The following is a 23,727-nucleotide window of genomic DNA, read 5'->3' as shown; positions in this document are numbered from 1 at the left end:
CTCCCTTATCTTAACTACAGACTACTTAGATTCTTTTTCTATTAGTTACTCTTCTAGTTTTTTCTCTGTTCATTTATATTTTCCTACTTCATAGAGATTTTCCTCTGGATTAAAAGGAAATAAGACCAAAACCTTATTCTGGAGTGTAAAAGCCAGTTTTGATGGATGTGCTTATGTTGTAACTATGCAACCTGCTGCTGCAAATGTGACTAATGCACTTTTTTTCCCCTCTGCTGCTTTAAGCAAAGCAAATCAGCTGTGAGATTGAAGGAGGACATGAAAAAGATAGCTGCACTTCCACTGAACAAGCAGAGGGACACGACCTGTCCAAAGGTGTTTGGTGTGAGTCTTCTGGAGCTCCAGCGGCAGGGACTGAGCAAGAATGGCGTCCCAATAGTGGTGTGGAATATAGTCGAGTACCTCACCCAGCATGGTAAGCTTAGTGGAGTCACTTTTGCTTAGTAGTACTCATTATGTAAGGCTCTTCAAAGGGAAGGATCCATCTCTTTTGTGGTACAGAGGCTGAATGAGGTTGTAGCACTAACCACACGCGAAGAATATTGCTTCTGTGGTTTGCTGCTTTTTCTTTATGCCTTGATGCTGAACTTAGTTTTTAGTAGGATGTTTATAAAGGTGAACTACGGCATTACGAAGCAGCACACTCTCATAAATAATCTCTTCAGTTCATAAATGGAATGCATTTCATTTGTGAAGGTTTGTGTCATTTTCTAGTGGCAAAACATTTGTCCTTAACACTTTCTGACAGTGAGAAGATAGAAATATTTATATAGAGATATTCACATGCACACACACCCCCCCCATCAGAGTACATTACTGAACAAGAATGTATGTTCTTACAGGTTTTCAGATAGATTCTAGTTATTGTTAATGCCCTCAGGGAAGTAGGTGTCCAATTCTTAGCTTCTATTTGCATTCTTTTAATAGGACTTTAGTGCCTGTTGTTGAAATACATTTCTTTGCAGAAATCTGGAGCAGCATTGGTGCACAGATGTATGTATCCTGTGACAGTTGTTCAGCAATGAAAAAGATTTTGTGGAGATAATTTCATCTTGTAAAACCAGATGCAGCTTCTTACCCTAAGGTTTTTCTTCTAGCTACTCAGTAATGACAGTCCTGTTGCAGAGCCTTAGATTCCATGTCAGTGTCTTGATAGACCCTTAGAAGCTGATAGATGCAAACATGACTTGAAAGTTAGCTTGGATGAAGGTATAGTGCAAATTTAAAATATGACGCTACTTTTACACAGCAGCATCTTGCTTGATCTACTTTGACTTGCCTTAAAGTGGTCTGTTAGGGCACTGAAGGATGGAAAAAGTTTTTGCATCATTTAGGTTTAATCAAAACCAGAAGCTGACAAACATTCTTGACTGTGAGTTGTGGGCTGTGCTCTGTGTTCCAAAAAAAGATCTGAATCCCACACAACTGTTTCCCAAGAACTAAACAAGCCAAGTCCTCTACTCTGCAGCAAGATTAGCTAGGCTTCCGAACACCAAGGTGATTATCCAGCCCCGATAAAAATATAATCTGTTCTCTTTCTCAAAAGTGCAAGCAAGATCTCAAAGATGCCCTCTTACATGGGAAGTTCTTGAAATGAGTGTCCTGTGCCTGCCTAATGTTTCTTCTGCGAATTAATGGTGAAGTTAACTGTGAAGACATTTAAGAGGCTGACATATGAATTCAAACTATTTGGGGGCAGTGTTGTGTGAATCATGGTTACTGTTTGTTCAGTGTTGTCTTACAACTCCTGTTCTGCAAAAATGCTCTAATAGACATTGTAAGGCTTTTTAAAGTCAGACCATTTCAGAGTCTCTCTTCTAGCTCATAAGGAACTGACTATCCATTTGTAAAAGCTGAGCCGACTGTTGGGTAGCTATGTCCTTGAACTAAGTTTACATTAAGCTGCCTATTTCCAAATTTATACCTGAAGCAGAGTTTTCCTATGCTGAATTTAGTAGTACCTGATTACTGTTACCAGTATGTTCTAGCCTCTCTTTATTTCCATAAATGACTGAGGACAAGCAAAGATGTTTTATCAGCATGAGGACTGTGTCCTTTGCTCTCTTAGTGCTGCAGAAATGAAAATTACTGAGATGTGGTGTTTGCTGCTGCCCCCAAGATGGCAGTACAGCATGTCACATAAGAATGCGTTTCGTTGTGAATACAGGATCTGTAAGCAGAATCTTATATTAGTCAGGTAAAATGCTTGAGTTCTTGTCCATTCCCCACCCCCCCCCTCCATCCCCCCCACAAGTCAATTTGTCTTCTGGTCCAATAAAAGAGCTTATTTCTCTCTACAAACTTTACTGCATCAGTGTGATTTCTTGGACTGGAAGCATTCTGTCAGTCTGCTGTGTAGTGATGTCTGCTCTGAACTGATGAAAACCATACATGTTTTGATCCTTTCAGTGTTACACTTCTGAAGAAGAATCAGAAGGTCTATAGACACATGATTAGAAAAGGCAGAATTTTTGTGGTGGAAGCGTTCTAGAGAAAAATTAATTTACTGAGTTCAGCTTTAGACACTGTACTGAAGGTTTTGAATCTCAGCATATGTCTAGAAAGTGATGTTTGATACAGTATGATTCATCAGGCTTCCTCCATGGAAACCTCCTTCTTTCTGCATCTCCTTTGCTGGATGTGGGGTGTCTGGCCAGAAATGATTGGTACCTTTTCTTTTTCCTTGCAAAATACTTTGGGTTTCATGCTGTCCAAAATACACATTTGCTCACTGAGATTTTCTGCTGTAGTAAAGTTGCAGTGCTCATTGTGGAGTTACTGTTGCAATCAGCACGTATTCAGATGTTTTTCGTTGTGACGGTCACAGATAAGCTGTTACCCTAAGATGTGAAGCTTGAACTAGTCATATGTGTGAATTTAGCAGAGTCCTACTCAAGGTAAGAGGCTATTTGCAAAAGCGAAACAACAGAACTGTTTTGCAGAATTTGAATGCTTTTCTGTTGAAATATACCAATGCAAAATTCAGCTGTCTCAATTGATTTCTGCATGGTGTGAGGTTACAGCAATGCCACTGAGTTTTGTGAGCTCTCAATGAGTATCTCAGGCCTCAAGATCTGGTCAGTAGTGTTTGTTAATTATCATAATCCAATTACTTGACTAGAGGGGGTTTCTGGGGGGAAAACAGTTTTGTTTTGTTTTGTTTTAACTGTGCTGTATTAATTGCCCTCCATTGTATTAGTCACACTAGAATATCCATTTCATCATGTTTCTTCATGGAATGTCTTAGTTCAGATCAATCTTATGTGCAATCCATAATTACAGGTATGACACAGGAAGGCCTCTTCAGAGTCAATGGCAGCATGAAAATGGTAGAACAGTTGCGTCTGCAATACGAGCGTGGAGAAGAGGTGGAACTTGTTAAAGATGGTGACGTGTACTCAGCAGCCAGTCTGTTGAAATTATTTTTGAGAGAGTTGCCAGATGGGATTATCACCTCTGCCTTACATCCCAGGTTCATTCAGCTTTACCAGGGTAAGTGAGAGGTAAAATCTCCACCCTTCAATGAGCTTTCTTTCTGAATAATTAGTTATGCAGTATGCATCACCGATACTCTCTGTTTCTTAGTTTACCTGCTCTGTTCTGCATTTCCTTTGAGTTTAGCTCTCACCTGCTCCCAGAGTGCTCACAGATGTGCAATTCCATTACAAGAGACAGAAAATTGTTTCTTATGTGTTGGTAAAGTCTGGACTATTTATGATTTTCTAATCTAGTTATATCTGCTGAATATAAATGGAAATGATCAGCTGGTTTCTTTGAGCAAGCTTGTAGAGAGTAGCTGCAGTCTCTTTAGGACACGGATTTGCTTCTGTTTCGCTGGGGTGATTTCTGGCAATTTCATTCTAATGGGCTCTGAAAAGTTGTAAAAACTTCATCTGCTAATCAAATTGAATATCCATTGGGCCCAAAGCACACATTGTCTAAGTTTCTACTTCTTACTAAGTAATGTAATTGCCCATCAAAAAATGAGCCAGCTTGCAAGTAACAGCAGACTTTACCTTTTATTCCCCACTATAGCGCACAACCTAGAAGACTTCTTTTTGCTTTCTTTTTTTTTTCCCTTTCATGTGGTCGATCAACCATAAGAACATAATTTCTGCTTTAGAAAGTTGAAACTTGCACAACTGTCTGTCAAATGATTTCTCAGTCTAATTTGTCTGTATCAGACGGTCCATGTTGTTGTTATGTGTATTATATGGGGGTTCGCCCTATTCCTTGACCACGTGGGTCAGTGGCAGCTCTTTTGTCTTGCTGCAGGCAGTCAATGCCTCTTCTTGCTGTCTTCCTAAGAAGCTGCAAAGAGAGTGCACAAATGTTACTAGAGATGTGCTCTTCACAGCAAAGCAGGCAATGTGACGCATGGCGCAGAGGAGGAACGTGCGCTCTAACATGCATCCCTAGTGGAAGACGGTGCAAAGTTATCACACTCCTGTCCTGAGGTCTCCCTTCTGCTGTTCTTGCCTGCAGCAGAGACGAAGTTTAACCATTGCCTGGAGGAGGGAGAACACGACCGTGTCTTTTCTTTCTTTGCTGTTTAGGGCTGTACAGACCGTTGAGGATGCACTGGAGAAGAGCTCTGTGCCTTCCCTTGAGTGCAGGCGTTTCAGCTGTAATCAGGTTTTATGTAGGCTGTGTAAAATACCTTCCTCATTTAGTAAAATTGTCGGGGGCCCAAAGATAGGGTTCAGGAAATGTCATGTAGGAAGGTGTCGTTCTTTTAGAAAGCCCCTTTTTTCTGGTCGTTGCCGTGCTTTCTTTTGTGTCTTGTAGATTTCACCAGGTCTGACTCATGAGCTGTATTTAATTATGTTCTTTCTCAGAAATCACTGTTTAAGTGGAAATTTTGTTTTAAGTTGCACCTTTGCTGTTCTACATCCCTGTCCCCACAAAGGTCATATTGATGTATTGCACCAGGAACTATCGATGTACTTTGTGAACAGTCCTGTTTGTGGAAAGTTTCATTCATTCCTTCTTCCCACAGGAAATGCAAAATTCCCCCAGTACTTTCTGTGGAAATGAGATGGATATCTTTACTCAGCAGATGTGCCCACGAAGCTTTCTTGTTTCATATAAAAAGTTACTGGTGTAACTTATGAACCCGATTCTGGAAGAGTCAGTCCAACTGTGACGTGTCTCCATAACTAAGTTTGCCTGTATTGCACAATAAGCTCCAGTTGTAGTCTCACTATAATTTTGATTAGGAAAAAAAAAATCTTATTTGAAAAATGTCAGATTGGCTGTTATGGCAAGGGGAAGGCTTTTGTAAGGTTTGGAGAAAACTCAGGGATTTTCATGCTGTAGAAAGTGCAGCATAAATGAGTTGCTACAAAAGACATTGATGACTTTCACTGGGTTCAGATTAGCTGAAGAGGTAGATGTGCCTTTGTTTACAGCTAAATGATCAACCAGCTATGCAGGACTGGAGCAGTTATCTGTTCACTTATCAAAGTGTGTACAAGGGTATTCGTTGCAAAATGGTACCAAGAGAGTGCGTGCCTTGGTGTTCTTTTTGTAAACTATGAAGAAAGTAGGCTACGCTGTTTCTGAGCCAACAGGTTATTAGAAAATAACTTTGAACCTGGAGCAACTTTGCTGCATGTCTACAGTGAAGGCAATCACAAGCTCTGTTACAAGCTCTGTATTCACTCCTTTTGAATTGTTTTGTAGGATTATGTTAGGAATATTTTCAGGGAATGGTATCAGCATTTTTTTAAGCCAGCTGAGATCTTGGCCTGAGAATAACACACAATTATTTTACTTTCTATAAAAATTATTAGGGAGTGATTCCTCTAGTTAAAAATAGCTGGACTGAAAATTGTAAGTTTTACCTGTAGCTGTAACCCTTTTTAATTCTGGGTATAGTCTTTACCAAACCAAAGAGTAAATAATCTGCCCTTTTATGAAAAAGAGAGAATCTGACCCATTGGCAGTGCAGGAGGTCCGTGCAGCTGGTTTGGCGTGCTGTCTGCTGCCTGCGCAGTGTCGTGTGAAACGGAGCTCCGCACGCTGCCCCCAAATCCCGAGGCATTGCTGTGTATATAAATATTCAGTGTAACGCCAAGACTATGCTGTTCCAGAAAACATCACGTAGCGTATCCTAAATATTGTTTGATGTGTCCTGACATTCCCTCTCCGCCCTTGGAGAAGGGCAGTGGCAGTGGGAGCTGATAGTGATCTTTGTTGGCCAGTCTCCTCAGAGTGCCTGACAAATGTCAAGGCTGCTCCTTGCAGGGAGTCCTGGGGTAAAAAATGTCCATCACAATCTCTTTTGTGACTGAGGCTTCACTGCAGAGCAGAGCCGTGCCTGCCTCTGCAAAACAGGCCATGCTTACAGAGCAGTGAAAGTTTCTTTCGGAAAGCTCGGCTGGAAGAAATCAGCAGCTCCCATACAACAATCCCTGCTTGAGCTTGTTTATTCCTTCTGGCTTTTCATTCCTTATCTTTTATATCGTGATTACTGACTCTTAAGACATTTGTACATACTAGGAACTGTATGCACAGCTCTTAACCCCTTTCACAGGTCACTTGCTTTCAGCAAGACAGTTTGCCGTTGTACTTTTCCTTTTTAGCATACAGAAAGCTTTTCCCGTATGTGAATTTATTTTTTGTTGTTGTCGTTGCTGTGTTCCCTTCTCCAGCGGGGCACAGTGAAATGTGGGCTCCTGTCTTCCTTTCGTACTCAGTCTAGTTAAGTTGAATGCTATTGATCCCTCTGGCTTCTTGACATTGCTCCATCCTGGAGGATTATTTTTTTTTTTTCAGTGGGCAGCAGCTAGATGCAAGTTCTATCTCACATACCTCCTCCTGCTCACAGCCTGCCATGTCTGGTTGCCCATGAACAGCCCTGCCGGTTTCAAGGAGAGGGATGGGAGGTGCTAGATGGGAAGGAGAAGCTCCCTTCTGGATCAACAGGTCACTTTAGGGAACACCTAGCAGCCAGCAGCTGTTTGAGTTGCATGAACAAGCAGAACCAAAAATGTAGGTTGTGTTGGGGAATTTTAGAGGTCGAATTTCAACCTAAACAGTGATTGTGAAAATGAATAAATGAGTGTGAAAATGAATAGATGAGAGCTGACCCTTTAACCACAGTATCTGCAGCAATTCAGAATCACTAGATGTCTGTGGCTCTCCAGGCTCTTGTGGCACGATTTTAACCATTTCCTTTGGCTTTTATTGTCATTTTGGTGTTTTCAGGACTAATTCCAAACTAGAGAAATAACTTCTGTTTTCCATATGCAGAAGATGTTTGTTATGCAGTAAAAACTCTTGGAACTGGATTTCTTATACAGATGATGACACTCGGCAGAGCTGCAAAAGAAGTGAGTGCTCTGCTCCTGATACATTGGAATGAAGCATAAATATGGTGCTGCAAAGTGCCATAATGATGCAGAGTGAGGGGTCTCAAGTTGGATTGTGATGACAACCTTCTTATGATGAGGTCTTCCAGCATTTCTGCTACTGATGGCAACAAGGCGTGGCTTTTTTTTTCCTCTGGGGCAGAATCGTGTCTGAAGCAGATTGCTTCTTGGCAGAGGGAGACTGGAGTCCCACTTTCCACGGATTGTGGAGGTGGAAAGAAATGCTTTGATTCCTCCAACAGCCCAGTGTACAACCTGCTGCCTGTGCGCTGGAGATTAACATCCTAGGGCACGTTGATAGCTACAGACAGATGCAAGCTTTTCTGTCTGCTGTCCAAGCTGATAGTATGCAAGGCAGCTGAAAGCTATGCAGACGTGGTAGCGTGACACTGAGCCCTAGACTCTCTTCCTCGCCTCACAGCAGAGATAATTAGCTAGGGCACGGCACTGTGCTGATACAGTTTCAGTGCTTCCAGGCTGGAGTTGTTTGGGGTCAGACCGTTTGAGACATGAGCAAAGCGATTACACACACCTGTCTGCAGGCATCCATAGTGATGGTCAGGCAGCATGCTCTGCAGGGGGAAGAACTAACACGAAGAGGGATGGATTGGGGAATTCGATCGTGTCTGTAGCATGTCAAAGAAACTCACTACGTTCAGAAATAGGATGAACCATTGGAAAATATGTCCCTATTGTTGTGATCTGTGGGTGTATACTGAAATTAAATAAGACTGAAAACACCCTTGCAAATGTGTCTGTGCCTCCTACACTGTTGAGGCTCCTGTTTCTAGTTAATTAATGTTTTTAGAGAGACTGCCTGTCCTTTTCAGTTGTCTCCTTGACTTGTCCCTCAGTAGCAAGCCCCTAGGTCAGTTCTGAGGTGCCACGCTGCCCTTGCTGGCTTTCTTGGCCCTCTGCCTCTGTCACGCTGTGTTCTGTGTCCGCTGGATGCTGAGCCTAGATGTGGCCTGAGGCTGCTGGTTTTGTTCCCTTCCTCAGCCCAGAAACCGCCATTTCGTCCCTGGTTTCAAGCCCTTCCTGGCTGCTCAGCTAGCTAGGCTTCTTTTGCAGATATCTGCTGGAGTGCCATCTGCTTCACGTGGCTTCTAGCAGGCTGCCAAAATAAGAAAACAAATGCCTTTGCCTTGAGAGCACCTTCCCCTTAACCTTCATCCTTCTTTTACTGCTCTCTCCTTCTCTCTGCTGTATTGGGTAAAATTTTCAAAAGCGCTTCATGTGCTGCGCTTGAAAATCACGAGTGTGTTGGTAGCTGGGCATATCTGGAAATGTGACTTGAATATAGGTTCCTGAATTGCCTTTGAAAATCTGGCACTCTACTGTTTCCGATATTGACAAGCTCGCTTGTCTCGTCTCAGGATGCTGCAGAGACTGAAGCATATGCTTAGCTTCATGCCACCCTCTGTAATCTGACTGAATAAGAAAGACTGCACTTGGTAGTCTTGACTTCCACGAGACAGCTTGTACTTCACAAAATTAGGCATGTACGTAAGCGTCGGGCTTTGGTATGCTTGGTGCTTGTCTGCGTGGCAGCATAAACAGCCCTGGTGCTCTAACGTTTCTCTGATGGTCAGTACCAGCTGAGTAAACCTTAGTGATTGACTTTGAAGCAAATTGAAAAATTGTCTAGCAAGTGGACAAAAGGAGGAAGAATGCTCCAAGCAATTGGTTGTTGTGACTCAAGACTAATTTTGGTCTCTAATTAAATTGAAAAGCTGCTTTATTTGGAGTAATATGGTCATGGGTAGCAGAGGTACACTTATGCTGAAAAATGTACAAAGCACATGGAGTACTGTGTATGCATGTCACTCTCTAAATTCACCACAAATTGTAATAGTGATTTTTAAAAATGAAGCTGAAATCCATGAAATAAGTGTCAGCAGCAGAAAAATTAACAATTTAGTTTGAATTTTGGATTGTATTGGGAGAAAGGCTTGAGTTTCTTCCCTTACTTTTTCACTGGAAAAGGAGGAGAGGGAAGGAAGCCATATTTTCTTTCTCCCATTTCACAAGGAGAAGGAATTTCATGGCTCAGTAAATGGGGTTTGCTGCCTCATGTTGTTCAGTGTCTCTGTGCCCTTCAATTAGGGTAATTTCTCAAGATCTTATGATCTGATATCTGTCTGTGTTCTGGAAAGTACAGAAATGAACAATGGCTTCGCTGTGCCCAGCGATAAGCATCTCTGATGTTGATCCGCACCACATAATATATCGTGGTTAATGAGCAGGGACATCCTACCCACCAAACACAACTGATGCCACGAGGCCAATAGCTTTGTTTGTTGTCAGAGGGCAAACCTGTGTTCAGAACATTTTGTGGAGGTTATTAGCATCTTTCTAGTTTGGAAGGGACGGAAAAATCTTTCAGTAAACGGAAAAGTACCTGTCAGTCTAAAGCCCCAGTGGGAAGCTCAGAGAGGCAATTAGTTCTCAAGGGCATTCCCTAATTAGGTGGTGGGGTGATGGTGGTGGAAGAGGTGCATTTTTTCTAGAGATGGCTTTGACTTTCCTTATCATAATTGCAAGCAATTTATAGTAGAAAACACTATGTGTGATTTGTTTCGTTATCTGAAGAGAAGTATGTTAGGAGGTGAATTTTAATGTTCTGGCTATGTGGAAATTACTTGTGTTTTGTTGTTCTTTAAGCTTCATGAAAAGGTAATTAGTAATCAAGTCAGAGACTGTCCAGTCCACTTTGATCAGTGCAAATACAAATCCAATTAAATTCCTTATTGTTATTCCATGTAATACAGCCTTCAGAAGCATCCTGAAATTTTGCTGCAGAAATAAAAATAATAAATCAGATTTCTTACTGTTACCAAGCTGATTCATAGTAGTGAAGTCATGATTGTTTTTATTCTGTATAGCTCTAAAAAATTTTTGAAATAAATACTTGCGATAAATAAGCAAATAAGATTTTTGCTCATCTGCTTCATGCATATTTGATATTTAATTCTTCTGAAGGAGCTAATTTCTTAGCTGTAGAAGAAAAGGATATAATTAATTGGTTGAAATATCTGGTGTTGTAATTTGACTGGCATTTTAGACTTTGGCCTGCTGTCATTAAAGAATTCATATTAAGTCTGTGGTACCAAAACAGATATACAGAAATGAATTCTCCATGTATATAAAACTTAAAAAAGCTTTTCTAGCCAGGTACTGTATTATGCCAGTCACGTAAGGCAGGAAACCTAAGCTTGGAAGCAGATGAAATCCCGCAAGTTCAACTTTACGAAGTGGCAGCTGCATACGTACAAAACTAATTTGTTTCCAAAACTATATGCAGGATACATCCTGTTTATCAGCCACAAAAATGTCAGATTGTAAACAGAAATCATATTGCAACTTAATGGTTGAGTTCTCAGGAATGACTTTCAGATATTTTTGTACAGACTGCTCATTTACACAGCTAACCGCTTTTCAAAGTACTCTACCCCTGGAATACTGTGCCATCCAGCCCTGGAATATTTCTGCAAAATGAAAAATAGAAACAAAGATGAAACTTCTGAAGCATTTATACGTACCTTACGCTGTGTTCAAAGAATTTCCCCCCCTCCTTTTCCCCTCCCTCCTATTCCCGCCCTCCCCCCTCCCCCCCCCTTGACAAAAGATACAAAATTGAGCTTTTCATAAAATGTACCTACAGAAAGTACTGTAGTACTGTTACTCTTAACACCCACCTGCATTTCAGGAGACTTTGTTTTGCTGTTCTTGCTTTCTTCTTTCATGGGAGGGGAAACTAAAACAGAGTATGAGACAGGGTTTGGGAAGTAGAAATAACATCCAGAAAACGCATGGAAGCAGGAGATCTGATAGAGCTGGAGTTAAAGCAGATATAGCTATGTACCAGTGGGAATAAACATACTCCAATGCTGTTAGCTATGGAGCTATATATGTATATATATAGCTCCATGGTATCCACTGCTGATTCTGCTCAGAAAAACAGGTGGAACATAAAGGTAAGCATGAAACAGTGCCAGTGGTGGCCAAGGTGAACCTCAGGAGAAAAGTGCAGGTTCCCTGAGGAAAATTGAGGGGTTTGGAGGATTCTGTGTCTCTGAAGAGAAATAAGACTACATTTTAGATCCCACTACTTGCTCACCCACATAAGTAAATTGGCTGCAATGTAGAAAACCATATACATAGTTTTTTCTTCTCTTGTTTTTCCTAGACACTAGAAACGACATGCAGAAGGAAAATAACTTGAAAGAACTCCTTAAAGAACTGCCTGATGCTCATTACTGCCTGCTGAAGTATCTGTGCCAGTTCCTGGTAAAGGTTGCTGAACATCATGTAGAGAACAGGATGAACCTTTGCAATCTTGCCACTGTATTTGGACCAAACTGCTTTCAGTAAGTTGGTGTTTTCACTTTTCCCCATATGTTGACGGAGAGTGTAATGGAGCAAATGGCCAGAAATGTAGTTCAGAATCTGATTTGTCAGGGTGATCAAACGGAGGTAATGACTGGGGCTTTGTGACAAATTTCAGTGCTAAAGCTATTGTTTGAACTGCATGGGAGCTGAGTTGCTCTCCCATCTCCTCTCGCTATTTTGCTAAACAGTTGGTCAGTTTTCTACTGCTGCGTCGACAGCAGAGCAGGAGTGTAACAGTGAAAGGCCTTCAGATTGTAAAAATGCAAGGAGACTTGTGCTCATACAGCTTTCTTCCTTTACCATCAGATAATATGGATACTTCTCTGCAGAAGGCTTTGAGAAAGGGTACCTGGGGAAAAAGGACTCCTGTGCAGCACCTAGGTTCTGTATAATTTCTAGAGATAGATACTGCCTACTCTGCAGGTTTGGCCTTATGATCTGATGTCTGTCCTCAAGATGCCAATGATTCTGGGCTCTTGATCCTTCTAGTATATTTAGAAACTGGTCTGGAGGTTATGGCCAGGTTATTCTGGAGGTTATTCCACTGGCCTCTTGAGACTTCTTACTGGACTCTCTAGTTTTACTAGTTTCTTTCATCGGGCTCAGTTCCTTGGTGCTTGTGGTGAAGACAATGTTGTACATGCTAGTGGAGCTTGTAGCAGTAGCAAGAAGAGTTACTTCCAGGTATAAGAACACGCTTGAGTAAGAATGTTTCTGTTGAGTCACTGCTGTGATGCAGTGCATCATTAGCATCTTCACCTAAGTCTTGCCTGTAGTACACCCACTGGCTGGCATCCAGGATGTAAGCCATGGGAGACACACAGGGAGTTTAGTTCAATCATGAGTCTTGAAAGATGTGTGGTGTCTGTGAAAAGAGACAAGTGATTTCCTTGAAGAAAATGTCAGATTTGTGTTGATCCTTTTAAAATTTCACTGTGGAATGATACTGAGCTGCCTAATGAGACTTAAATTAGTTTAATTTCCAAATAAGACTATCTCCCTAGGCTTCCTCTGTAGCCAGTAGAAAGAAGTAGACTTTTTTAAACAGAGAAAACAGAAATTAGGTTCCTTCTAGTGTATGGAGCCAGTTCCTTATGCCTAGGCTAAATGCTGCCTGCTCTCTTTTTAAAAAAGGGACATATATTTTTCCATTGATTAAGGAGAGAGCATGCAGAGATGAGACATTTAAACCAAAGCTTGTCCTTGTGACTACACTCCTGCCTCGTCTTAAGATGTTGCTCATGAGTGGTGAAGGTGAATATGTCAGAATTAAAGCATTTGCTGTGTTAGTATAAAAAGATAAAGCATATTTTGAACACAATTGTCTTCCTCTCCAAAAGAAAGAAAATTCTAAGCCAGTAGTATGTGCAGGGACGCATGAATATGAGAGTTAGTGGAAGCACATTACTGCAAATTTCTGCCACGGAAAAGCAAAACAATTTTTAAAGATGATGTTTGTATGGGCAGTTCAGGAGTTTCTGTCGTAGAGTTAAGAACAAACTCAATAAATTGGAAGAATCTGAGTCCAATGGCTAAGTCTCTATGACTCAAACTCCCCCGTGGCTATTAGAATAATTTTTAGTTTACTTATCATTTCATTCAGGAAAAATTAAAAATTAGCTCTGCATACTTTTTGGTGTAGAATGCAGAGTTGCAGTTTGAAATTGCAATTTGCATTCCTAAGATTAAACCAAATCATACTTCTTAAAAGCTGTGTAGTTGTTGCCTCGACTGGTCTCTGCTCCTAAGATGGCATAGAAAGGATGTAACAATTTTTGTAAGGTATAGAGCCTGCATGTGAGAGGGGCAGTATCGCATCATTCCATTGCAGAAGACTAAGAAAGGCAGAGTTCACTGGAGATGAAGACTCGAGGGCTCTTGTGGCTGTATGTGAATGCAGCCAGCCCTGCAGTTGTGACATGTATTGAAATTAATGCCCATGTGGTAAAAAAGGCAGTGAAAACAAGGCTTGACACTTAACAAATGGCTAATGCATGTTTTAGATAAATGTCAGAATTATGGATGTAGATTTTTTTATTTTAAACTGTCTGTTTCAACAGATCTTGATCTTTTCAGGGTAGTTCAGGATTGTGGTCCAGACACAAAGGTTGTGAGCAACAGTTCAAATACCCTTTTCTCCTGTGTTAATGGAGGCAGTCTTAAATTGCTGGAACTGGGACCATCCGTATCGACAAAGATTTGACAGGAGGAAGAAAGAACTTGCAGCACTGAACTTTAGGCATTGGGCTTAGCCAGCTGGTTGGCCAAGCAGCCAGAGAGAGATCCTTAGAATATAATTCAGAGCTCTGGAGTAAGGCTGCCTGAAGCCTGCTTGGCAAGGGCTGTCTTACAGTATACTGGCTACAGGCAGCCCCTAGAGAGACTAGCTGCAGAAATTACGTATCAGCAGGTGGTTGAAGCAAACACTCCTCTCGCTTTGCGTTGTTTGTTCAGAGCAGCGTATGGGCTGTTTCTCTGGGACAAGGAAAGAAGGCTTAGCATCCAGCTTGTCAGCAATTACACTGCTGAAGCAGAACGATCTGAGATTTTTCTGTCAGAAATTTCACACTCATGTCTAAAATGAGCGTTGGAGTAAACGCAGCTAGTGCACAGTGTCAGAGAAGATAAAGCCCATCTGCTGATAGTGAAGGATTGCTTTCCACAAGGTATTTTTAGTGATGTTTTAGCATTTAAACGTATTATCTCCTACTCCATAACTGAAGCTGTTTAACAGTTTAATAAATCTCACTGTTGGGCCACTTTCCAGACATGTAGACTTCATTGCAATTCTCTTCATCTCATTCTATTTTCCCACATCGCGTTCTCAGTAATTTATCTCATCTCCTAAACTTTCAGCCTTTATTACTTTTATCTTATCCACTACTTCCCCTGCTTCCTTACTTGCTGTTTGACAAACTACACTGGTGCTTTTCTAATGAAAGGTTATCTTGTGCTTTCTGTATTTCTAATGAATAGAAGAGGAGACAAAATGGCTATGTGCATTCCTTGTAATGAAGTGTGATGTAAGATATAGGAAAATGTAAAGGGCAAGGTCAGACAGCTTAAAAACGGAAAATATGATGGTTTGAGATTGTGCACTGTTTTCTTCCAGCTGGGATTGTTCAGATTTATTGTGATGGAAGCCAAAAGTCAAGTATACAGAGAAATGCAGCCCTTGAGGAACAACAAGCATGAAGGTATAGGAGCATAAAGAGTTGTCTCTTCTCTCACTGGGCTAATCTATTTGGAGTATTAACACTTGCAGCATGGTTACTCTTGATGGAAGTTATTGTCCATTGACCTGAATTTCAGCTCCTGTAGAGCTGTAGCCTTAGTTATGGCCTGCTGTGTGTCCCTGCTCGGCTCTCACAGCTTGCACTGAAGAGGAAGGAGAGGAACAGCTGGGTTTCCTCATCTCCTCTTTGGTCTCTTGGAGCTGAGTATTGGAGAGGCTACTGCACTCATTCTGTCCTTTGATTGGGATGGTAAGGGACATGAGGTCTACCAGTTAAGCAGGAAGCAGAGGATCTATTTGCACCCTTTTTGCAGCACACTCTCAAAGAGTGATCTGTGTATGTGGCCTCCATCATTCAAGCCCTCACTAACCTGACTGTGCTTCATTCCAACAGAGATTAAACATGCTGTGAGGGATTGCTCCATCCTCCCAAAAGTGTCTGGCAAATGTAGGTATCCAGTTGAAAGGGTAGAGTTAGATGTATATTTGTGTATCATGACTATGTAATAGAAGTTACTGGAAGGGTTGTACAAGAAAGCATTAGACGTGGAGAAAAGGTAGGTCGTCTTTAGGTGTGGAGAAAATGTAGATTGTCTGTAGGGTAGCTGTAGGTATTTCAGAAATTCAAAAAGTTTTCCAATGTGTTGCTGAATTTGTAAGAATTAAAATAGGATCTAAAGTTCTGCATGAGTGTCCTACCTTGGTTTCTAGCAGCCTTGGAGCGTACACAGATTGAGTGTGTGAAGCTGAAGTGAAAGCGTAAGGGCTGAACTAGAACTCCTCAGTGAGTAACAGTGGTCTTTGAAACATTATGTGAATGGACTTTGTTTTCAGGCAGTGCAGTTCTGATCCTGCATCAGTCTTAAAAGCAAATATAAGACCAGGACCAGGGTCAAAGTGAGTACTGAAAATTGTTGTTCTAACATTCATTATTGCAAATTGGAGCATGCAACATAACCTTTCTTACACAGTTTGTATAGATTTTAAATACTGCATTTGCCAGCAGGGTAATGCTGTTTTTCATAAGAATTCAGTATGTTACACCCTATGATGCAAGTTTAAAGCATCAAGCATACTATAGGAAGGCCATAAATGTTCTCATCCCTAATTACATTAAATACTCATGAGTGCTTGCCTCCTCTTTGGGAAGTGCATAGGGGACTATATTGCTGAGCCTTTCTCTGATGTATTTTTATGTTTTTTTCTCATCTTTCTTTTCTGTTATGTACTCAGCTTTTTCATCTGGAGTCCATTGAATGGCATATTTGTAAAATAACCTGATGATTGTTAAAGATGCATTGCTCTCTTCAGAAGTGGAGGGATGTTCTGGCAAAATTTCATCTCAAGTCTTCTGTTCTCCTAGTGAACACCCGCTCCTTAAAGTTTCAGTTGAGAAAGTTTCTCTTTTATGATCTGTCCAGTGTCAGGTGTTATGATATTTCCTATTTCATTTCTTGAATGGAATAGTGATTGCTTCAATAGAAAACGCTCTGTGTTTTGATATTGGGGTGTGGGGTTTGGTGTTTTTTTTTGTTTGTTTTATTTTTAATTTTTATTTATCTAAACCTTTTGGTATGTACCTTAGTTCAAAAACTCCATGAAAATAAATTACTGCTCTGGGCTGAAAATGTTCTTTCTTCTGATCTTGATTGAGGACTGGCAATAAAGCGTACATGCAGAATTTAAGTGGAGGGGCAGTTTCACAGGAAAAACTACAACCATAGCATCATAGACTATCCTGAGTTGGAAGGGACCCATGAGGATCATCGAGTCCAATTCCTGTCTCAACACAGGGCAACCTAAAAGTTAAACCACGTGTCCAAGAATGTTGTCCAAATGCTTCTTGAACACCATCAGGCTTGGGGCCATGACCACTTCCCTGGGGACCTTGTTCCAGTGCTTGGCTATTCTGTTAGTGAAGATCTTTTTCCTAATATGTGCAAAACAAAATGGTGTTTGAGCTCAACAGTAGAGCTCAGATAGAATCACAAGGAACATTTTTGAAGAGCCTGTGTTCAGAAATGTTTGGAGATGAGAGTGATGTACTTTTGAGTGGGTGTTAGGCTATGAACCACACTTTGTCCTCCTTTGTGTAGGTTGCACTTTCAAAGATGCCTACTAATTTCCTGACAAAGAATGAAACTTTTTCTGGAGCAAAATATTTTGCATATTAATGAAGCCAGTCAGTAAAGTCTTTGTGGCAGCATCACTCTAACTGCGTTGTGTTTCCTGCATTACCTGCATTTTGCATCTGCTACAAGTAATGTAGACAGAGATGGAATTACTGAGTCAATTTAGGCTCCTAAATCTGATGTTACAGAAAGTAACCTGGAACAGATTTTAAAAGGTAGACAGTTAGATGCCTCGTGTCATTCCACGCAAGCTACTGCTGCAGAGCCACTTAAGGAAATGGTGTGTGCATTCTTCATCTCAGACAGGGTGGGGTCGAGCACCATCGGGAATTTGTAATGAGATGCACCGTTTCATGTGGAAATCGCTGGTTCTCAGTTGTGACAGGATGCTGTCAGCAGTTGCTGCCTGGGGAAATCCAGTTCAGTGATCTCAGTCCAGCTCGCTACTGGCAGATGGCTAATCCCAAATCCTCCTGGCCCTCTTTTTCTCTTGAAGCAAGTTTCTCAGGTGTTGCGGATGATGACGGAGCCTTGTGGTGGTGCCTGTTTTGTGCTGGATGCAGTCGTGTTTGGATATGTTACTGCACCATTCACAGTAGAGTCTGGAGACTCATTCTCTCATAAGCCCACTCCACATTTAGCCTGTTACAGCTTGTTTACAGGGACCCTGAGGTAAATTAATTTAACTAACGCATGAAATGTAAGTAATTCTTTCACACTGCATTAATCTGACCTGAGGTCACTTCAGTTCTGAGTCAGAGTTGTGACACAGGGCTTTGATGTGGTTTTACCCATTTGAGACTAGCTTTCTTGAGCATCCCCATGGAAGGAGACACACTCTTGGCTTGAAGTGGTCTGGAAGAACTGAAAGAACAAGTGAGCACTGGCCTGCATGGACATGAGTGGCATGGAGCTGCGGTGGGTGGCCAGGCGTGCTAGTAGGACATTGTGCAGAAGTGTGCAATACTGCTGGGTGTCGTATTTTGAAATGAAGTGCTAACGACTTGATCCTATTCCCAAGTAATGTTTTGACTTTGAGAACTACTGCTTTTTCTGCTTTAAACTGGCTTCACCAATAATTTCCATCTTAATATCCTGTAAAACTTGTGGTACTAATGCACCTTTGCCCTCAGCCCTACTTGACTGAGTAACATGCTGTTAATGCTGGTGCCTCGTTTAGACAAAGCACATTTTTTCCAAATAATTAATGTGGAGCTGCTGTGCTTTGTGCACAGATCACTCTGAGCATCTCTCTGGGAATGGCAGGGTGTCTGAGGAATCTAGGGAGGCACTGGAGAATTTGCTTCTGTCACTGCCGGTGCTAGATATCTGTTCATGACTTTGCAAGCTACTGCGAGAGTTTTGAGACTCACTGACAGTTTTCCAGTTCAAATCTCTAAGATAGACCTGAACCCATCAACATCTTTGCTTCTAGAAATGACCACGGAAATTACAGGTTTATGCCTCCTTTCTAAAAAATGAATTTCTGGTAGTGAAATTGATGTTCCACTGCTGTTTCTGGTGCTGCTACTGGAGTCATTTGTACGTATGTGGCTATAAGGTGGTGAAGTCCAGCCGTTGAGGATTTTATAACTGGAGTAAGATGTGCATCTGACTCTATAAGCAACACAGTTATAGTGCCTAATTAACATGCGAAATAGATATAAAGGAACTGTGGCTGTGAACACAGTTTTGCTGAAATGTTTTAATAAGCTCTTCACAAAGGAATATGAAAAATTTTCAAGGAGTAGGGTGTGTATCATGAAAGTGATGTTGTGAGAGAATACTTTCTCACTGGACTGGGTTTTTTCTAATGAGTCGAAGTGAAATTTGTAGATATCACAACTTTTCAGACTGCGAAAAGCTGAAGTAAGATATTCTTTTTTTACACACGTTTTCAGAAAAGTCTAGTCAGACTGGTGGATCACGCAGTGTGGAAACAGATGGGTTTTAACTCGTATAAATATGCAGGGTGATGCATGTTCATAATCTAAACTTCTTACACATGCTGAGCTGAAAATTCATTGCGACGAAAAGGTCCCCATGGAGAGCTCAAAGAGTGTAATAGTCCTTGCCATGATGGAGGTTCAGTAACAGCAATTAAAGGAAAAAATAAATGAGAAACTTTGTAAAATATGCCTGTTTAAGTGGCAGAGAGATGGCAACTGGTAATGTATGTTACACTGCCATTAAAATAAAACAATTCACGCTGCTCTGCTTGATAACATTCGGAGAGGGATGATAAAAAAGACTAAAGCCATGAGCTTTAGCCTTGTGTTCTGCATATGCATATCAGCATACATGTATAGAATTGTTAAGAATAATATGTTAAGACTTTTTGTAGATTTGATTTAATCAAGTTTAACTGACAAAATAATGTGGGGAAAGGAGGGCAAGAAAGTGTAGAATTGTGCAGAAATTAAATACTGTTTCTGTGCTTTGTGGAGACTTTATACGCTGGGCTCTTTTTCAACCAGGAGGTGTTTTCTGATGTTAGCTGTTGCCAGTAGGGAAGTGTTGGCTCCCAACAGTTGGGGTGTAGGTGAAGATTCTGTTCTAAAAGTCATTGAAGCTATCTGGAGTTTTTATTTTGACTTGAACTTGCTCTAGTACATTTTTGGTCCGTTTCCTAGGAATGAGGTTCGTAGGGGCGCGAGGCTTATTTCAATGGCACCCTGTTTTGGAGAAACATCAGGAAGGTAACGGTTAAGATTTGCCTGAATTATCAAGCAAGCTCTGTGCCATGCCAACTCTGGGACATATCCTTTAGCATGGAAGGAGGGGTTTCCTTGAATCAGGATGATTGCATGGGCCTATTGCATACATACGCTTTCTTTTTTTCAGGCCGGTTGCTGTCTTTGAGTGAAAGTGTGACATTCTTTAAAGTGGATTGACCCAAGTATACATGCACAGCCATCAACAGAAATTGTCCCATTTTTTCTTTATTTAGTCTGAGGCCAGGTTCCACACTAATGAAATCAATGGATTTATTTAAGGCAGCTGAGGCTGGCCCATTTTACAGCTGACAATGTTCTGCAGTGTAAAATAGGCCAATCCCTTTAAACTTCAGATCCTGCGACTCCAGCATGTATTGCATGTCAAAATGACAGCAGTAAAGATTCTTCTCTGGAATTTACGCAGGTGTGTTTGTGCTGCAGTGGGATCCTCTGTGGCATGTAGATGTACTGCAGAGAGTTGAACATTGAAAAGGACCAGTAGCATGCAACCGCTGCAACAAGGCACTTTTTGATGGCGAGTTTCTGGGGGCATCTGCTTTCGGAACCGCCTTGTTGAAATGCACGTCTGGTCCCAGTAAACTATAGTTACAGTAGTTTTAGAGTAGATAGTTATCTGTAAACTGAAATTTGCTCATTACAGTAAACAGTGGTTTACTTTCAAGATACATCCCTGTAAAACAGCTCAGATGGCATTTGTTTAACTTTTTGGGGTTTGGGTTGTTTTTTCCTCTCGTACAAGCACTAGTTATCTTCAGCCAAAAAATACTGGAAACCTTTTTCGTTTTGCTCCCCTACTTCTTCCCTTTAAATCTTTGCTGTGTTTTCTGCACCTCCTGATCTGCAGTCTCTGCCACTTTATAAGGTCCTTAGACAATTCACATCCATACAACCACTTTGTGGATTATTGAGAGGAGAGTGCACCTGCTGGTAATACTGTGCAATAGGAAACACTGGATGATTCAAGAAGTATTTTAAATGCTGAAGAAGATTCATCAGAGGTCTTCCTTTTGCATTAAAATAGAATTTAAGTCAGTTCTGGCCACCAAAGTCCAGTAAAACATACAGAAAGCCTATGTTTCAGCAGATGATCATTAGATGCTTCAATTAATTGTGTGCTCTGTCATGAGTAATATGCATTTTTTACTAGACGACCAGGTTGTGTGAAACACGTGAGGAAGGCAAAGGAGTATAGAGTGGAATATAACATTTCTTCTCAATCAGTATCTTGCCTTTTCTTTTATGTGCCTTTCTGCGGCAAGCAATTCCTGGCTGCACAAGGGCCAGTTTCAAGAGAGCAAGAAGGTGTTTCTTCTGCAGCCAAGTAGTTGTTTTTCTCCTAGAAAGTGGAGGTTAGAAACCTCTTTTTGTATGAATCTTTTAAGCTGTTCTGCAGAAGACAGCCTCCATCTCCATGTTTTAAAAAGCCCTGTGAGTTATGAGCCTACCTTCAAGAGAAATGGCAACTAAAAAATTAGATTAAGGAATGTGATATACAGCGTGGCATCACCTGAAGCTGCAAAGATCTTGCTTAACTTTTACTTTTAGTGTTCTGCTCAGCATGTGGGTTTTGTTAATTTTTTGACTTATCCTTATTTTATACCTTTGAGGTCATCAGAAAGCACTTTTTGGAGGAATGTGACTCCATTAACAGTACAGAGCATTTAAAGGCCTCATGCTGTCTATGTTGCAGTCAGGAATCCAACTTTTAGCAAAATTGGTTGTATCTCGTTTGATGGTCTATCAATTAGGTGTCTACCTAGATTTTGTGGAGTAGATAGTTTGACCAACAGATACGATATTTAATATCGATAAGAAAAACTGCAAACAAACTGTGATAGTTGTTACCACCATCCATACAAACCTGCTTTCCAAGACAAAGTTTCTTGTGCCTGCTAGCCAGCCTGTATCCATAACTGAAACGTTACAGAGACTGTGCAGGAGCTTTTATATGTTGAGTACCTATAACACTCTGCTTTGTGTTCTGTCCAATTTTAGTGTGCCCTCTGGATTTGAAGGTATAAAAGAACAGGAGATCTGCAACAAGATAATGACAAAAATGCTGGAAAATTACAATACCTTGTTTGAATTGGAAGGTTTGAAGAAGGATGAAGAAAAGCCTGTGTGTGAAGAGCTAGCAAGAATTATTTCAGTAAAAGTGAGTATCTGTAATACTTCATTTTCTTATAGCAAATCAATAATGCAGGGTTATTGCAGGATACAATTCAGAAATCTTTTAGGTAAGTGGGAGGCAAGCACTGTAGTTATAATGTTCTGTGTTATTGATTGGTATAGAGTTTATAAATTGGTTCTGCTGATAGGCTAATTTTCATTACTAGTCTGGAATGCACAAAGGTGGAGGCCTGGGAGATTTCCCACAGCAGTTCAGAGATCTGAACTATCAAAGTGTGTGGTGACAACCAGAATTACTCCAACAAAATAGCCTGAAAGATATAGTTACTCAAGTGAGATGAAAAATGTTGTCGATTGCTTTGCCTCAGGAGACAAATGACCATGAAAGGAATGAGCCATGCCTAAACACAAGGGCTTACATTGTGTTTGTGTCTTTGGATCTTGTTGACAGCTTCCAAATTCTACTGGCAGTCTGCTGCAAAAATTTGACCTTGTTCCTTGTCCATCTAATTTGAGTGGGAAGTTTTCTAGCTTAACCAAGACAACTACACAAACATGAGAAATACAAGCATCTGACATCAGGTAGCAAAGCTACATAAGAAGTGCTCATTGAGATCTGTCAGGTGGTTCTGAGAAAGGATGCTTTATACCATTCCCAAAGGTTACTTTTCTTGTATCCTAGCAGATATCCCCTATCCTAGCCAATTTGTATAATAAATTAGAGATGGTGCACTCAAAGAGAAAACTAAGTGGTAATAAATGTGAATCAGTAGAGAAAAGAGATAGCCAGTTTGCTGATGTGTGAACTGTTACATACAGTAGGAGCTGGCTATCCATGTCATAAAAGAACAAATGCCTCAGAGAGTTATTTGACATGACCTGGGTCACAGTGTCCAGAAAACAGCACGCCATTTGTAAGCAAAGTTACTGCTTCTTGAGAAGCCGTTGATGAATTCATATCTACAGGTAGCTGGAGAGAGATTTGCCAAGGGACTGAAAAACGTAGGATGCTCAGGACAGCACTCTCATGAACTGAGGCCCTGTTGATTTTAAGTTTAGCATTCAAGCATGAACCATGGTGGAACCGGAGAGCAGACAGCAAGGAAAGGGAAGAAAAGGAGAACTCGCCCTTTACCAAACTCAGCTTCACTTATCCAAATGGCTGTTTTTAGCTTTACATTGTGAACAGCAGGAGGATGAGGAGGGGAGATTTAGATGACCTCAATCACTTCCTTCTGGAGTAGTTCTATCATCCCCTCCCCCAAATCACTCGCTGTATTGCCAGTGTTTCACCCTGAGTCACTACACTGCTACCTTTCCCATGATTGCCTTTACCCTCACTCCTTTCTCTCTTTTCCATGTTTACATTTTCCTCCCAAATTCCCACAGCCCTGTCCCACTATTCTTCCTGTACTCAGATCTGATAGGCCTTCATTCCCACTCCAGAGAAAAGGCCGGCAGTCTATAATGAAGTGCAAAAGGTTTAGGTTAGTACAGTGCTTGCGACTGTAGCGTGACCTGCCTTATGTGTTCTCCTGGGTGTGTAGTGTGGGGCCGTCTTTTCGAGACACTTGCCAGACAAGCATTAATGCCTCCTTTTGATTGGAATGCTGCTGTTAGTCCTACCCAAAGTTAAGGTTCCCAAAATGAGAGTGGAGGTACTAAATAGGAAGAAATTAGTTTTTACATTGTGTTGAGATCAACCT

General features: G+C 41.1%; 1 protein-coding gene across 1 annotated transcript in view; it reads left to right on the top strand.

Moving 5' to 3' along the window:
* The window catches only part of FAM13A (family with sequence similarity 13 member A), a 131,269-nt gene that overhangs the window by 3,046 nt on the left and 104,496 nt on the right, over window positions 1–23,727 (top strand). The window contains exons 2-5 of the mRNA XM_086611526.1: window positions 244–433; window positions 3,301–3,510; window positions 11,584–11,764; window positions 21,887–22,046. Coding sequence (XP_086467652.1) covers window positions 244–433; window positions 3,301–3,510; window positions 11,584–11,764; window positions 21,887–22,046 — 741 coding nt within the window. The remainder of the gene's footprint in view (window positions 1–243; window positions 434–3,300; window positions 3,511–11,583; window positions 11,765–21,886; window positions 22,047–23,727) is intronic.

Source organism: Tauraco erythrolophus, chromosome 5, assembly GCF_009769465.1.
Source record: "Tauraco erythrolophus isolate bTauEry1 chromosome 5, bTauEry1.pri, whole genome shotgun sequence".
Lineage (NCBI taxonomy): Eukaryota > Metazoa > Chordata > Aves > Musophagiformes > Musophagidae > Tauraco > Tauraco erythrolophus.
This window is presented reverse-complemented; position numbering and strand designations above follow the sequence as displayed.